Source organism: Pieris rapae, chromosome 12 (genome assembly GCF_905147795.1).
Source record: "Pieris rapae chromosome 12, ilPieRapa1.1, whole genome shotgun sequence".
NCBI classification, from domain to species: Eukaryota; Metazoa; Arthropoda; class Insecta; order Lepidoptera; family Pieridae; genus Pieris; species Pieris rapae.
This window is the reverse complement of record NC_059520.1, coordinates 6,749,207-6,765,596: the sequence shown is the minus strand read 5'-3', so window position 1 is coordinate 6,765,596 and position 16,390 is coordinate 6,749,207. Positions and strand designations below refer to the sequence as shown.

General features: G+C 32.6%; 1 protein-coding gene across 7 annotated transcripts in view; it reads right to left on the bottom strand.

Moving 5' to 3' along the window:
- Nucleotides 1-15,685, bottom strand: part of LOC111002370 (whirlin) — a 59,250-nt gene extending 43,565 nt beyond the window's left edge. For 5 of the 7 annotated variants that reach the window (XM_045630431.1, XM_045630435.1, XM_045630436.1 and 2 more), the window contains exons 1-6: nt 15,528-15,685; nt 6,095-6,258; nt 5,512-5,722; nt 5,176-5,408; nt 1,813-1,966; nt 802-932 (exon numbers count right to left, since the gene is read on the bottom strand). In XM_045630431.1, coding sequence (XP_045486387.1) covers nt 802-932; nt 1,813-1,966; nt 5,176-5,408; nt 5,512-5,722; nt 6,095-6,238 — 873 coding nt within the window. In that variant the 5' untranslated portion in view covers nt 6,239-6,258; nt 15,528-15,685. The remainder of the gene's footprint in view (nt 1-801; nt 933-1,812; nt 1,967-5,175; nt 5,409-5,511; nt 5,723-6,094; nt 6,259-15,527) is intronic. The other 2 variants (XM_045630433.1, XM_045630434.1) reach the window with 2 other exon arrangements.
- Between the last annotated feature and the right edge of the window lie 705 nt (nt 15,686-16,390).

Here is a 16,390-nt window from a genome sequence, read left to right as displayed (position 1 = left end):
TTGTAGGGATTTAACTATGCTCTTACTTAGTATGCATTATATTCTAGGCCTAGAAATTCTTAACATGAGATTAAACTGAGAAATATGTTTATGGTGATAAGCAAAATCTATGCTAAGCCAAAATACGCTTTCCACATTTCTGTACGTAATTTCATTTTACAGCAGTAAATTCAGCATTATCATATCAGTTATCTGCTTTCGTGACTTGACAAGTGATTCACAAAACATATCCAATAAATATTACTTATTTTGATGGCTCACAATTGCTTTGGGAATTGATAGTCTACAAATTCAAAAGACCAAAGGTCACACACTAAGGAACGTGATAGTATTCTAAAAGCATTAGTACCACTATAGGGTTGGGGAAGCGAACGCTGAACCTATCCCTAAAATAATGAAAATGAAGAGAAATACTTGTAATATACTCGTTGTAAACCGCTTTTTTAAAGTTTTATTTAGAATAAGAAAGAAATTGGTGCAATAAATAATCATTGCTTCAACTACATATAAATGTATAAGCTTTTATAATATACATAAGTCACTGTAATGGCGCAGCCATCTCAACTTGTCATTAATATCGTTTTGACAATTTGGTAAAAGTCAGTAAGATATTAAGAAATACTATTGTTTATAGCTTTCTTAATGTTATAAGCCCTGAGCTTTGAGCCCGTTATTATCAATTAATTTGGTTCTACTCGCTGACGTAAAACAAACAATATACAGTTTTCAGTTATTTAAATACTAAAGATAAACTACATTCTAAAATCTAAAAACAACACTTTATTACTACTGAAACCTTACTTTGAGAGCATCTTCGTGTGATATTCCCGAGAACGGGGTCCCATTGACTTGCAAGATGGAGTCCCCGGGGCGAAGGCCTGCCCGTTCTGCTACAGAGCCCTCCTCAACTCGAGATATGTACACACCAACACCTGAACAAAAATATTAATTATATCTTGTATAAAGATTTACATATTTAAATAAAGCGTATGTTTTATATAAATGTAATTGATTTATTTTATATTAATGTAAACTGAATCGCATTGACCGAATTTGAGAAACATAATCATGGATTTGATGAGATTATATCGGATGAAAGCTTTTGATCAGTGATTAGTTCACTTTGTTTGACCGCCACGAGTTCTATTTATACTTGAATCGATAAACGGGACTGCCTGCTACAACTATTCGCGTTTATTTCGTTCTTGTACCAACGATTTGATTCTGGGTGTCAGTAATACGGTAAAAAACATTTTCTTAAAAAGGTTATAATATTATATATTATTATTATGTATATATATTCAATATTATAAGCTATATATTATGTATATATATATATACATAATAATAATATATAATATTATAAGCTTTTTAAAAAAATGTTTTTAAAAAGTTATTATAATATAGCTTAATGCTAAAAAATAGAATCTGATATGCCAACGTATTATATACTGTATATAAATAAATGAATGCAGATAATCAATCAACAAGTTAGCTATATTTAGAGGTATTATTTTAGTGTCTCTTTCATTGACAATTATTGAAATAAAGATTAGTTTTACTTAAGTAGATCGTCGATTATTTCTGATACAATTATTGCTAAACCGAAAATGTATAACGGGATCTCTGGGTGAATAGCTATGTTCGATAGCTTAAAGGTGCTGATATAATTTTTTTTTTTTTTTTTTTATAGAACAGGGGGCAAACGGGCAGGAGGCTCACCTGATGTTAAGTGATACCGCCGCCCATGGACACCCTCAATGCCAGAGGGCTCGCATAATTTATCTTAGTGATGTTATGCAACATATTTACCAGCTTCCTTTCCACCCTTGACACATATCCCAAAACCATGTGAGTCAGCAGGGTCTCTACTCATGGTAACAGTCCGGGTTGCAGGCTCCGCCGGCGGCGCCGGCGCACCTCCAGACGAGTACGGCCTTTCTCTTTCAGCCCCTCGATAGATAGCCTAGGTGAAACATACAGTACTAAATGTAGGTACTTTATTATACTAGAGTAGCAGTTTCGTTGGTATTCTCTGTATGAAGAAACTTCTTCATAACAAGTAAATATAGGTAAATAATAAATTGGTAGAAATAATCCTACGAACTTCTTATTATTCACTGATTTTTCTGATCCTCATCAACTTATTACTCACCCAAATAACGGGTTAAGGATTTCAACTCATACTACATTATCTAGAACTAGTAACGATACTAGTGATATATGTATAGTAAAGAAAACAAATATAATTTAAAGTATAGGATTTGAAAATAGAAGGCATTTTTAGAGATATGTATAGTAATCGACCTTTAATATCACATATAAACATTATTAATCTCTTTTTTAGGTCTTTTTCTAAAAATACAAGGGAAGACTTCACAATGTTTCACAGTTTGGTCGTAACGATGAATATCAAACAAAGTTGCTATTTGATAATACGAAACTTTATAGTTTAAGATTTAAAATGCCAAACTATATATACTACCGCTCAAAAGTATTTATTTGGCCATCTGATAAAATATATTTTGTAAAAGTCTAAATGAAACGACGTCATAATTATTTTAACATGTTTATTATATTATTTTTAGAGATAAAAAACTATTATTTTTTAAATTTTGTCCCTCCCTCCCTAAAATCCCTCTTTATTTTTAATCGCCTCACAAAGCTTCGGTAACCTGGCTACTAATTTTTCCAATATTTTCTTCATTATCTTCACCCATTCTTCTTGCAGTTCATTCCACAAGTCTTCATGTGATGTGGGACGTTTTCGCACCTGTCTATCCCGCTGATCGCACAATAGTTCAATAGGGTTCAATCAGGGGACTGTGGGGGCCATATCATGAGTTTGAACACCTGTTGTTGTTCTTTTTGTTTTAAAAAGTCCTAGAATAGTCTTGACGTGTGCTTCGGACCATTATCGTCAACAGTTTGTCTTGGTATCTTCTGTAGTCATGAAATGTCACATTACTTTTACCGGATCTATAAAGGCCGATTATTATGCCTTTGATCTCCTTAGTTTTACCCATTTCAAAAAAATAAACTCAAATATGAAAAACAAAAGAAATATTGGTAGACTTTAGCGTGTTTACCGTTCGAATGGCATCAGGTAACTAACGTAAAAATATTTGAAATAGTTATTCTATACACTACTTGTGCTAATTTCTCAATAACTAAATCAAAACAAAATTGCGACTTCGAAGATTAATTTCAAGAATTTTCGACAATAACACTATTATGGTCTTATGATCTGGAGTCGGCAAATAACAATACGCTATTTTCGATTGTAGATAAGTATTTTTCGGTGTTACAAACAATGTGAAACCTAATAAATGATCTCTTTATCATCTATTGCGTGAAACTTAAACCAATTGCAGGTGGCTAAATCCTTTTGGGCGGTAGATACATCGTAAAATACAATATCAATGAATTTTGCGTTAATGTATGTAAAAATCTGCCAAAAGGTTTAACATTGTATTTAAACATACGACATTCCATAATGGATTATTTTTCTCGTTCGCTGTCGCATTAACCGAAAAGATCCAGACAGGATTATTTTTTACGAGCATGTCAAGCACATTACATATTTTTCATGAAGCCGCAAACATTTATCAAAGACCAAGACACAGATAAGTAGTTTACCCATGTTACCAGTCACCTAATTGGATTTGACACACCCAGCGTGGTAGATAAACTATTATAAGATTCATGTGTAAATTACCTCATAATTCTCGTTGGAATCCAATTTGAAAACAAAATGTAGGACTTCAGTTCACTAAACCGCTCAATAAATGAACACATCACGCACCGGTTAATGCTTTCAGGCATTCATTTTCCGTTGCTTTTGTTTTCATCGATCACTCAGACCTACTTCGATCACCTCCATTCTATTTTTAAATTTTATGCCGCTTTCATATACGACGAATCGTCGACAAAATATTACGCGAGTCTTAAAAACTACACTTATTTAATGTAATAAACTAAAATATTTTTGAAATAATTATTAAAGTTTCACATGAAATTGTGTATATATTTAACAAATACGTAGTTCCTGTCGCAGCGATACTCAACTGACTAAACGAACAATTTGTTAGCTTGTCCGTGGGGTGATTACCTCCACCTATGAAAACCAATATGGAATGTCCATTTCATTTATATATTAAATACGAAAGGCACATTTTTTTTAGTTTAAGAAGCGTTTACTCTTAAATCTATTCCTGCAGTTGATGATCTTATTTTAATGATTTTATTAAAGTAATTTTATAAAATTCTGAAGGGATAAACAAATCACGTATATATTTTATTTAAAAACACATTAATATTCAATATTCTGAACTTAAAAACAAATGACAACAACTTGAAAAAAATATGTCTGTGACAGTATACCTTTAATGTTGCCAGCATTTCCTCAAAGTAGTGCGATATTAACTAATTAGTTTTTCCTGAACGCAGCTGAAACGAATATCTGCGATATGACTGCCCGATAGAAAAGGTTCCTCTAAATCTAAATCCAATATTAAAACTCAGTCTAGGTCTTATCTATTACTTAAACGTTTGCCAACGTGGTCATGAATAAAGTAGTGATATCGATCACTTCATCGAATTATTTACGCGTTCGAAACTCGCGGCCCACGTTTCACTATTTTTAGCTTACATGAACCAATTGTTTTAGTATTTTGATAAACATTTCACATATGTGTTTATATTAATTAAGATGTAATTACTCTTAATTGTTATAAATTTGTTGCGTATTCGTTTTAAAGTGTAAGGTTTTAAAGAAGAAAAAAACGTGCAAAGTCGGCAAGTCAAAGTTTGAAATTCAATTCATAAATCATTTATTCATTTAGGTAACACAATGTACACTTATAAACTCCAACAAGGAAACACATATTATACGAAATGCTTTAATTTTTTCATTACTGCCAGTTCTCAAATCACGGTCGTACAATGGACGAAAAGAACTGGCAAAACTCTCCACCACTCTTTTTAATCGCCAAGATTTTATTTTACAAAATGTTTGTAAGGAGCTGTAACCATTACACCAAGTTCCTCATGACATCTTTATTTTTTAAATAATAAAAAATAATATATTATAGCCAAAAATGGCCGAAAGAATTATGGTATCTGATTATTTGATGGAGGTCCTATTACAGTTTATAATATAGAAGTTGCTCTTACGTGATGCGTTGTACTGCTAGGACTACTTGCTGGTGAATGCCGCCGCGTCGGTAGAGGTGCTGGTAGAGGAACCGGTAGTGGTGCTGGTGGATGTGAGGGTGGCAGCGCCTTCCCCAACGCAGCAGCACCACCTTGGCCAAACAGCCTTAGCACTTGCTCTGGCGATATCGGCCGTTTCTTCCCATTGGTAGCAGATAGATGACTTGTACTATTTCGTAAACTTGTTGCACCTGCTAAAGAAAGCATTGTGTTATTCAGGGCCGCTTGAGAATTGATTATCGTAATAGCTTACGTAATCCGGCAAATTTTATTTCCTTAATCATCTTTTATACTCACCGGCACTATTCGCTAACGTTGTAGAGCCAACATATGGAGTTCGGGATAGCTTCCCTGGATAATGTGAGTAGGCCGGATGGTGCCCGTGGGAGGAGGCCGGTCGCTCCACAATAGTGTATGAGGTACCCGGCGGGGAATAATAAACCCCACCTCTAGCTCGTACCCGGGCATCTTCCGCCTCGTAGCTCGTGTGGCGGTTGTCCTGCAACCACTGGGTATATCCAACATTTCTCTTAAAAGGGATAGGAATGAGGAAACGACATTTTAAATTTGCTTTTGCATCTTCACCTCAGAAGAGCTATAAATATACACTTGAATTCAAATGTAACTACAATACAGATTAATTCAATAAAAATGACTTCCAGTATATAACATAAAATAATAAATTTTGCTATGAAAATATTATGCATTCATATTTTCATTCCTGATTTTGTCTACATATTAAAAAAATAACATATTTAAGCGACACTAAACACATAAAGGGTTCCGCCTTGGATTCAAGTCCTAGAGCTATACATTTGTTTTTTATAACATAAATACCTATAAGTAATATAACTAACACAATATTAAATTTATATATTACCTGCTGCGAGCGCGAATGCCTGGCGAGATGGTGGGCGGGCGGGTGCTGCGGCGTGGCGGAGCGCCAGCCGTAGGCGGTGTACGGCGGCGGCCAGCGCGCGCCGAACTCCGCCAGCTCGGAGCCTTCGCCCTCCCCCGACCTCATGCCGGGGGCCACCGTTTACTCTGCACAAAAAGAAACTGAGTTAAATATGTTTCACCTTAAATGCAATTCTTTAATGTACGCGAATTTATCACATTATTTATAAGACCTTAAATTACTAAAGGCCTGTTTCACAATGTATGGATAAAGTGCCAATTAGCTATGCAACACATAAATTATTCGAAAGATAAAAGTTCCGAATAAGATACTTGGCATTTCATGACAAATAGCGCTATCTGACAGTCGTGAAACGCAAAAATACTGTTTATCCTACAAATAAGTAACAAATAGCTTATTTGGAACTTATCCGGACATTGTGAAACAGGCCCTTAATGTTGTACATAAACATTCCCGTATACCTATATGTATGTACGTATTCCCCAGATACCTTTATGTATGTACGTATGTTCATACGAACGTAGTATGATTTTAAACATACTATGAGTGTTTGACCTCACAGGCTAAATGTTTCAGTACTGTGTAATTGGGGTGAACGTATGCATTCACGGTGGAGGTGAAGGCACCGATCGAAACCAAGTCGAAAGCCTCATAAATCTGAAAGCCGCACCCAGGTGTTCGGAGTGCTACTTAATTACCCAAGAATGCTGACTATCTACTATGTTATTACCGAATAATTTATGGTTCATATAATTTATATCTGTTATTAACGTTTCTTGAATTCGTGCCAATTTTCAGACCTTCTAGTAGGCACAAAGAGGCTCTCATTATCTACGTAATGTTGGGAAGGTTTTATTATGAGAACACATTCGGTATTTTTGGCATTTTTTGTATAAACAAAAGATGAACGACGATTTTAGAGGTATTTGTTGGCTTGAAAAACATTTTTGTTACCGTTTAAACCAACATGAAACCAAAACCTAAATTATATGTACTACGTATTTATGTCCAAAGCCCACCCATATCTAAGACTCTTCTACTTCTATGTCCTCATAACTCAGCGGGATTTATAGAAAACATAAAATTACAAATACATACAGTTTTTTGCAGAACCTAATCACATTTCGTGTAACACTGTCCTTTACTAATTACTATGTATTGATTAAAAATAAACATAACGCGAGCAAACAAAGCCAAACTCCAATATCCGGACATACAAAAGAGCCCTAAATCCGCTTACAATAAAAGTTTATTGACAACATCAAAGAATGTTGTCGCTTCTAGGCAAAACCGCACTGCGGTATTTCGTATACACATTACACTGTCAGCACTGCTTATCATTATCAATACAGGCTAAGCTATCATGCAAAGAGCTTTTTTCTCGAAGACTGCTATCAGTGTGTGATTTTAATCGTTACATAAGATACCATATACTTTTAAAATACACTATCACAAATTTAAAATTTACCTCATTTTATTTTATTTTATGAAATAATGGGACGTAACTGCATTCAGCCCAGTAGGTTACTTATAATAATAAAAAATAAATTTAAAATTAATCTTTATATTAATAAATAATTAATGTCTAACGAGTTATACATCTATGAGAAATGAATTATAATTGAACGAACAAAGAAAATATTCAGAACAGTTCTGTTATAATTTACATCCTTAATATATGTAACTTACACCTTTAAAAAAATTTAATACCTAACTTTATAAAAAATAAATCTAAAACAGAGAAGCCTTTTAAGTAAATAAATGAATAGGGTGTTAATTAAAAATCAATTATTTGTAATTGAAATTCAAGTCAAACATTTAATCAGTGCAATAGGATATTTGCCAAGTAGGTGAGTTATTGTCAACAATGTTTCGGGCTGATAAGCCGAGGGTCCACCCTGGCGCGCAGCCAGCCATCGTATACTTATGTCACATCTCTGTTTAACAGCTCAACATGCTGATACATAATATCAGTTTTGGAGAAGTTTGTCAAACTGACACTGACATATAAACAGACGAAATTACATTTATTTAGAAACTAGCAATACATTCTATTGTAATGTGTTTTGTGGGTATTTGCTTAATATTAATATAATTAAGCTCATTTAAAGTTTATAGCAGTTTCATGTTAATTAGTTTTGATGCGAGTGGCATACTATTATTATTTATTAGCTGACCTGGCAAACATCGTTTTGCCATGTATATCATTTATAATAAAAAATAGGGGTTGAACGTAGAGGTTTAAAAATTTAGGGTTGTATGTATTTTTTAATTATGTATGTGTCATAAAAAATATCTAAAGAATAAAACATAATATTTTTGGGGTGGTGGATGAAAAAAAGATGTTGTCCTCAGAAATACCCAATATGAACACAAAATTTCATGAGAATCGGTCGAGCCGTTTCGGAGGAGTTTAACTACAAACACCGCGACACGAGAATTTTATATATTAGATAATATTGTTGTTTCTATAATGATGCAAAATGATACCATATAAATAAATAGTGTGTATAATTTAATATATATGTTTCAGTTGTGGAATAGGCTGCAAGACTCCATACGATTAGCTACTTCACTAACATCTTTTAAAACTCTTCTACACAAACAGATCGTAACCATATTCGATCCGGCTAAATCGTGGTTTCTGTAATTCTTGTATTTCTTATTTTTTTGTATTGCATCGCAATAAATGAATCCGTGAGATTAGCTTTTTAGTTTATTTTATTAAATTTTTTGTGTCATTTTAGATTATGGTTGGTGATTCTATAATTTTTTTTTATAATATTTGGTTATGCACTTTACCCATCATATTTATTTTTATTTTCAACATATAATTTTTTTCCCTACTAGGGATCTTTTGTTAGCGACAAGCATTGCATCCCTTATATTTTTTATGCAGTATGTTATTAGTAAATAAATCAAATAAAATTGTTTTTCTTTGAAATTATTTTATCTATACTAATATTATAAAGAGGAAAGGTTTGATTTTTTGTTTGTTTGTTTGTATGAATTGAATAGGCTCCGAAACTACTTGGCAGATTTGAAAAATTCTTTCACTGTTGGAAAGCTACATCATTCCTGAGTGACATAGGCTATATTTCATTTTCAAAAAAATAGGCATCCTTACTAAAATTACGATAACATTAACATTTGTTTATTATTTGATACAATTCTAACAGATGGCGCTGAGTTAAAGGTAGTAGTTTGGCAAGACGACGTTTGCCAGGTCAGCTAGTTTTTTTATAACTTATTTATTTTATTTCATCTTCCCAGGTTTCTTGTAGGCGTCCTTAGTGTACTCTTTGATTAATAATAAATTCGTTTAAATACTGTGTGGTGTCATTCCGTACATTAGAAAAATTTTCGTACATACCTTTGTACATAACGCGTGGAAAAAATATATTACCACTTTGAGTAAGTAAAAGTTATTTATTTAAAATAATTATTTAACAATTAACTACACTAATATATAAGTAACTTTTACATTGTTCATATTTTATACTGTGAACATTAAAAATTGTAAAATCATTTGTATTTTATTCACATTAGAAATAATTTGGGAGTCGGTAAAAAATATACACGCCTTTGATCTTTTATTCATTTAAAATTCCCTAGAGCCATACAAAGGTCTATGTGATTTTTGTAAATGTATGTAAAATTATGTGCTACAATGGGCATATATATTTTGGATAATGGGATAATATATTTATATAAATTTAAACCCCAAAGAATTTAAATTTTACGCTAAATACAGCTAAAATAAGGCTTAGTTCAACTTGAATACAATTCAAGATGAGTAAAATTAACGATTATGTATCATTGCGCTTAATGCATAGAGATTAGATCTAAGGCGCGTGAACATGAGTGCTAAAAATAACAACTTAGATGACATAAAACCGAGATTAGCTTTGTGAAGGTTATGGGTAGGAGGGTTACGTATATTCATCAAGTAGATTCTATTTGTTAATACCTGTAAACTAAAGGAGGCTATTAATGCCGTCAAAGGTGTAAATTTAATCGTAATAAATATTCATTCAGAAAGTTACGAATAGAACAATTTTTTTATGCAAACGATTTCGAAGAATTACGGTATTCGCAAACTGGGTGTTAAAAAGTTACGATAATAGGTCTATTGTGAGACGAGCTTTATCAATCATTTACATTTTACATTTTACATTTGGTATAAATAGTTCTTCTCTTCTAGTTAATGTTCAGTGGATCTAAGGATGGACCATTGCCGGATAAACTATTATTTTTTTCATAAATAAAATAAAAATAATCTCTAAGTAATATAATAAGGATTACAATAGGTTTATGTTATTATATTTAATATACACGAGCTCCGACGGAGTAAAGGCCTCCTCCAAATTCCTCCATTTGTCTCTTATCTTCGCTTCTTTCCAATATTTCCCTCCTATCTATTTTATTTTATGTTTCCATTTTTCTGGTAGGCGTCCTCACATTTTGAACATCTTCAACCAAAGAATGGAGCGCTCCATAGCCCTTTGGCATAATCCAATCTTCTTTACTAGTGCCTTACTAAAAATCCATGTTTGGCATTCATATGATAGACATGGTATGGTCATATCATCTTACTAAAAATACACAATCATGCATATGATTGTGCTTTTTATACTCAGAGGGACATAAACTAGACTAAAACAAAACAGAATTCTTGCTAAGGTTAAAATAATCTTCAAATCGGTATTAACAAGAATAATTTGTATACAGAGTGTGCGATAATATATTGATGATGCAGTGCAGTGCGGGGCTATCTTACACCGATAAAAGCACAGTCGAGGTGGCTAAGCCGTACCTACTTGCATAAAAAACTACTACATGAACCAAACACATGCCTGAAGGTGGGTGGACTCTCAGCATGATGCCATAAAAAATATAATTATTTCGAATGTTTTGGAAAATTAGATAAAATTATTAATCTACAAAAAAACGAACAAACTTACACGTGCGAAATCATAAAACAAAAGGTAGTACAACAAAAGTTTTATAAAGAAAAATTAAACGTATGAGAGTGTCATTCATGTCATCTGGTGCATAATTGCAGTGCCAATTAAGTTTGAAGTGTGAAGCTGGGCCTTCGGGCTGACACGTCTATATAAAATAGACAAATTTTCGATTTATAGATTTATATTACAAATGGCATCTGTTATATATATACCTGTGAATATAATAAAGGCATAATAACCTAAGCCTTTTGTGCAAGAATGATACACACACAATACAATGGTGATTCAAAACGAATCGAAACTTGGCGATTAAAAAGAGTGGGGGAGAGTTTATTGCCAGTTCTTCTCTTCAAGTGAGAACTGGCAGTAAATGTAAAATTAGAAGTATTCAATGTATATTGCTTATTGACGTGCATAAGTGTACATTGTGTTGCCTACATGAATAAATGATTTTTTATTTGATTTGAATGAAACGGTTCCTAAGTTCTTGTACATACATAACACGTACTTTAACTTGTTCTTTTCTACAAATAAAACTGTTAAGTTACATAACTAAAAGTTTCATTTCTTGAACTCTCTCGATTCTTAGTCAAATAATGTTGAACTTTCAAAAGAAATTCGATACATCAAAAACTGAATTAAATTTTAAAAGTATGTAAAAGAATAATGAATCCTTAATTAGTCAGTTTAATGCATTAGCAAAATCTTGAAACATTAGAAGAGGTACTAAGGGCTGACGTGACGTCACGGGAGTGGGGAAGGGGTTCAAGGCCGGAAATGTAGGCCACTGGGGCACGGGCGGAACTGGATGTCGAATTGTACTATGAAATTCTTTCGCTACGTGCCACAATCTTGTATTTAATAAAGGCAAGGAATGAAATTCTATATTCTGTATTAAAATTTGATAAATTCTTTTAAATGTTATGGTTACAAAATAAAACTTTTATGTAGAGAGTGAACCTGCTGTTACGCTCCCGTTCAATAAAATAAGCAAGCAAATACATGGGTATATCAATAGAGTAATTAATGCTAATACTATATTTTAAGGAATTTAGGAAGAAATTGTTTAAAATTTTTGTTAAATTTACATGTATATATTATAACAACTAATATAGCATGAATCAAATACAAAAGTAAAACTATATTGTATTAACTTTAACAGATGCTTTTATCTGTTAAAGTTTTTACACGCTTACATTTCCACAATAATTTTATTTAAATATAGAATTGTCACGTTTTGCTTGCTTGACTAGGTCAACCGTCACTGAATGCTTAAACAAATAATTGTATGTAAAAATAAAACGCAAATGCTTATTAATAAGTTAATTATTTATTCATTGCTAACTAAATGTTCCACTGTCTTTGTTACGGGAAAAAAACTCAATATTTATAAATTCCCAGGTAAAGGCGTATTATTTATAAAGAAGAGCAAACCAAGTAGAAATAATCAAGGCTGACATAATTTGAATATTTTCCATCCCGTTGGTGATTTAGACATCAAAGAGTTTTAAACCCTTTGTGTGAAAACTGGTGTCTTTAAGACTAGAGGCCTAAATGGGACACTAGATGAAATTTTTTGTTTGGTCATACACCGGGGAACGAACCAACGTATTTCTATAGAAAAACACGTGAAAATATCGATGTAAATAATTGAAAACATAGATAATATTTTAATATAAACATAGACCGGAATTTCTCTGCCAAGATTCAGATTTTTTTCGGACAGACCTTAGGGTCATCCGCTTTACAGCTGTGGGATGTATATATCCATTTGACTATCAATGTACCTATTGTCCATCTCCTACCCCTTTACCTGACCATGATCACAAAACACTCCACTTTCTGTATTCGTTACGTGATCTTCTGTTATTTTTCTTATAGGCAAGTAGGTACGAGTCATAAGCCGTCAACTTTTTGGGTCTAAGGCATGCCGGATTCCTTATTTTGTTTAAATTTTTTTTGTAATTCTCTGTGTGAGTATTACTGGTTCAGTCAGCCGGGGTTGAATAGAAAAGATTTTAGCTTTTAAGTAGCTTATAACGCTACTGATACTATGTAAAATGAATATTCAATGTATTTTTTTCTAGAACAGAGGGAGTTTTAGTTTAGCTGATCTTGAGTGTTTTTTTTTTATTTTATTTAGAATTGTTTTAGAATGTATATACATTCTAAAACAATGTGTATGCCTAAAAGATACAAGGAACTATGACGTCACAAATTTAACACACTTACACATAAACATCAATTACATTAAAAGTTAAGCTATATCAAAAGAAAAACTAAATAAACGGCTACAAAATAAACAAAAAAAAATAACTAATATCTATTAACTAATAATATAAATAAAAACTAAAAAGATAAAATAACAGTAATAAACAAACAAAAATTCAAAACTTAAACCACATTATGATTTAAGAGCCTGCAAAACAAAGTTACGGAATAATTAATTAATTTTGAAGGACCCTCAGTCGAATTGATTCATATAGTTATGCTATTAATAAAAATTAAATACCTATATATAAAAAGGGCGGCGGACAGTTTATTGCCAGTTCTTCTCTTCCGTTCTAGGCTCATGATTTGAGAACTGGCAGTAAATGTAAAATTAGAAGCATTTAATGTATATTTATCTTTTTGACGTACCTACATGAAGAAATAATTTTTGAATTTGAATTGATTTATAATAGAAACAAGGAGGAATGCAAATGGATTTTTGTTTGGCGCAATAAGTAAAAAGTCATATGAGAGTAATCAATGAAATGCGTATTGATTTAAATAATTATTCTCTCGTTAGTGTTAATGCAATTTGCAATCAAGGCAAAGGGAATTTAGGAAACATTTTTAAAGCCCGATCTTCGTTTGTCTTAAGATACCTGCCAAAGGTGGATGTATGGTTTTCAAAGTATGAATAAAAATATTGACTACCATACACTAACACAAAAAAAAATCTATAATATACTGGAATTTGTTATTAGTATTTTTTTCGTTTCGCATACGTGGCGGATCTAAGCCAGAAACAGTTCAAACACCACCTTTGCCAGTATACGTAGATTCATTCAGCCTTTCCCAGTTGACAGCACTGATTGAATATTATTAATAAAATATTTAATTTTCAGGTTTCTCAGATCATTTACAAATTATTATACACAATTGTTAGAACATTTAGTTAAATCAACCCCTATTGTGTCGTTTGACGCAAATCACCTCGCGTGTCCAATGCCCTTAAAGTATTTCCGTTTAAAGTCGTGGTTTCATAGGCACGAACAAAAACCTTATTGTGGTAATGACCAAGAGTTCATAAAAAAATATTATTATACTGTATTATATATCTGTAATAGTAGATTAAAAATCATAATGATGTATCTCAGGAACGGTATGACTTGACTGTTAGTTATTGTCCGTGTAATTAGAAAAAAAAGATAATTAAAACGGAAATGTGATTGGCATATGTCCCAGTGAGAGATTACATAGGATTTTTTTCAGATGCAGGTGAAGTCAGGTCTAGAAAGTAAATAAATATTAATATGATAATATATTCATTCTTAGCTTTTTTAACTTTACCACTGTTTCCTTCTAGACGCTATCCAGCCAGTTAGTAGGTATATACACAATTATTATGACTATATAAGTATTTAATTCTATGCAAAAACCATACGATTTCGTTCTTTACACACTCCTTAACGCATTTCTAACGAGGCACATTTGAACAGTGTATACATTTATGTTATAACTATGTTGTTAAAATTATACGTTGTAAGTGTTCATGAAACCCTATTTCCAACAATTAACAAGGATCGATGAAATGCCACTGAACTAAGATATTGCATTGTTTTCGTCGCGTGCGCTCTCGTATCACGCTATTTCGTAGCACGACAAGGGGTTTAATATTGTTCTAATCATTATTTATTATTTACCAAACGATAAACCTTTAATTTTGTTACTTTATGAACGCATTGCGAACCTACACGCCACTAATAAACACGAAAACTTACCAAGATATTTTTCTAATGAACTATTTCACTTGAAACTTATGAAATACTTACATCGACAATGTGAACAACTATACGATTTATCGTTTTAACTGACTAAAGCTCGCAACTTTTATTGGTAGAATTTAGTTTTTTTATCACTTACTTTTAGTTGGATCTGATAATGTGGTCAGTTAAACTGGGTAGCACATTTTTGGCGTATTGAAACTTCCCGTAAGCCAAGCATTAATGACTCTTTACCACATTATGACCAAAAGATCTGTGATTGTCTTGTGGGTGTGCCTAATCAGATTGCGGCACTCCTACGACTTCGAGAGGTCGGCCGCTCCCACCTCCACTAAATACCTATTTTGGGCTACAAACCGTAACCTTCAACCTTTAATTGACAATTTTTCGTAAGGTAACATTCATTGATAAAAAAAAAACAAAACAAAATCTTACCTTACTATTTCATTTTGCGCGCGAAATTACACATATTAACGTATGGCATGATTTCACATAGACTTTTAGTCACTGCACTTCACTGAAGTTATGTACCGAGGGCGGCGACTTAGCGCGCGTGTTGTTTTGAGACGGGTCTTTATAGAGGTGAGGTTGGAGCGAAGGATGAAACGCGACTGCGCGGGTGCGGTCTTCTCAGCGCTCGATAAGTTGGCCATGAAAATTTCAGCCACTGTCAACCGGTGGCAGGAAGGTGCGCCACGCAACATCCGGTGCACGCTTTGAAACCTTTAATTCATAAAATTGCTAATAATTTAGAACGAAAAGAAAGCATGAAAATCTTTTGTCTATACCCGGACAGACCTCAATGAATTTTCACTATATAGAACAGGCATGGGCCTTCTTCTCGAATTAGGTTGTATATGCCTTAAAAGTATTGCAGATCCCAGAAGTATGCCCTACTATCTGAGTAAAGCTCGCAAACTGACCCCAACTAATTCCGCATATGATTACGATACTTAACCATTCAGTTCTGGTCTAAAACTGAATATATTTTTGCAACAATTTTTTGTAGGTCGCAGAGATGTAAGATTTTTTAAATACATAGTAATAAAATTTATTAAAGTTAGCATTTGTATGCTATGCATAAATAACAGAGTATGATTTATTTTGAACGCAAGATCTTAATCCTTCCCGATTGTACCGAGATATCTGAAGATATTTATTATTCAGTAAATACAAAAAAAATACCTAATAGATAACCATTTAAGTTATTTTTAATTTATGTATTCAAACACAGATGGTAGATTAAGCTTCCTAAGTAGGTAAACCTAAATTTAAGTCGAAAGTTAATTCAGTAGTTT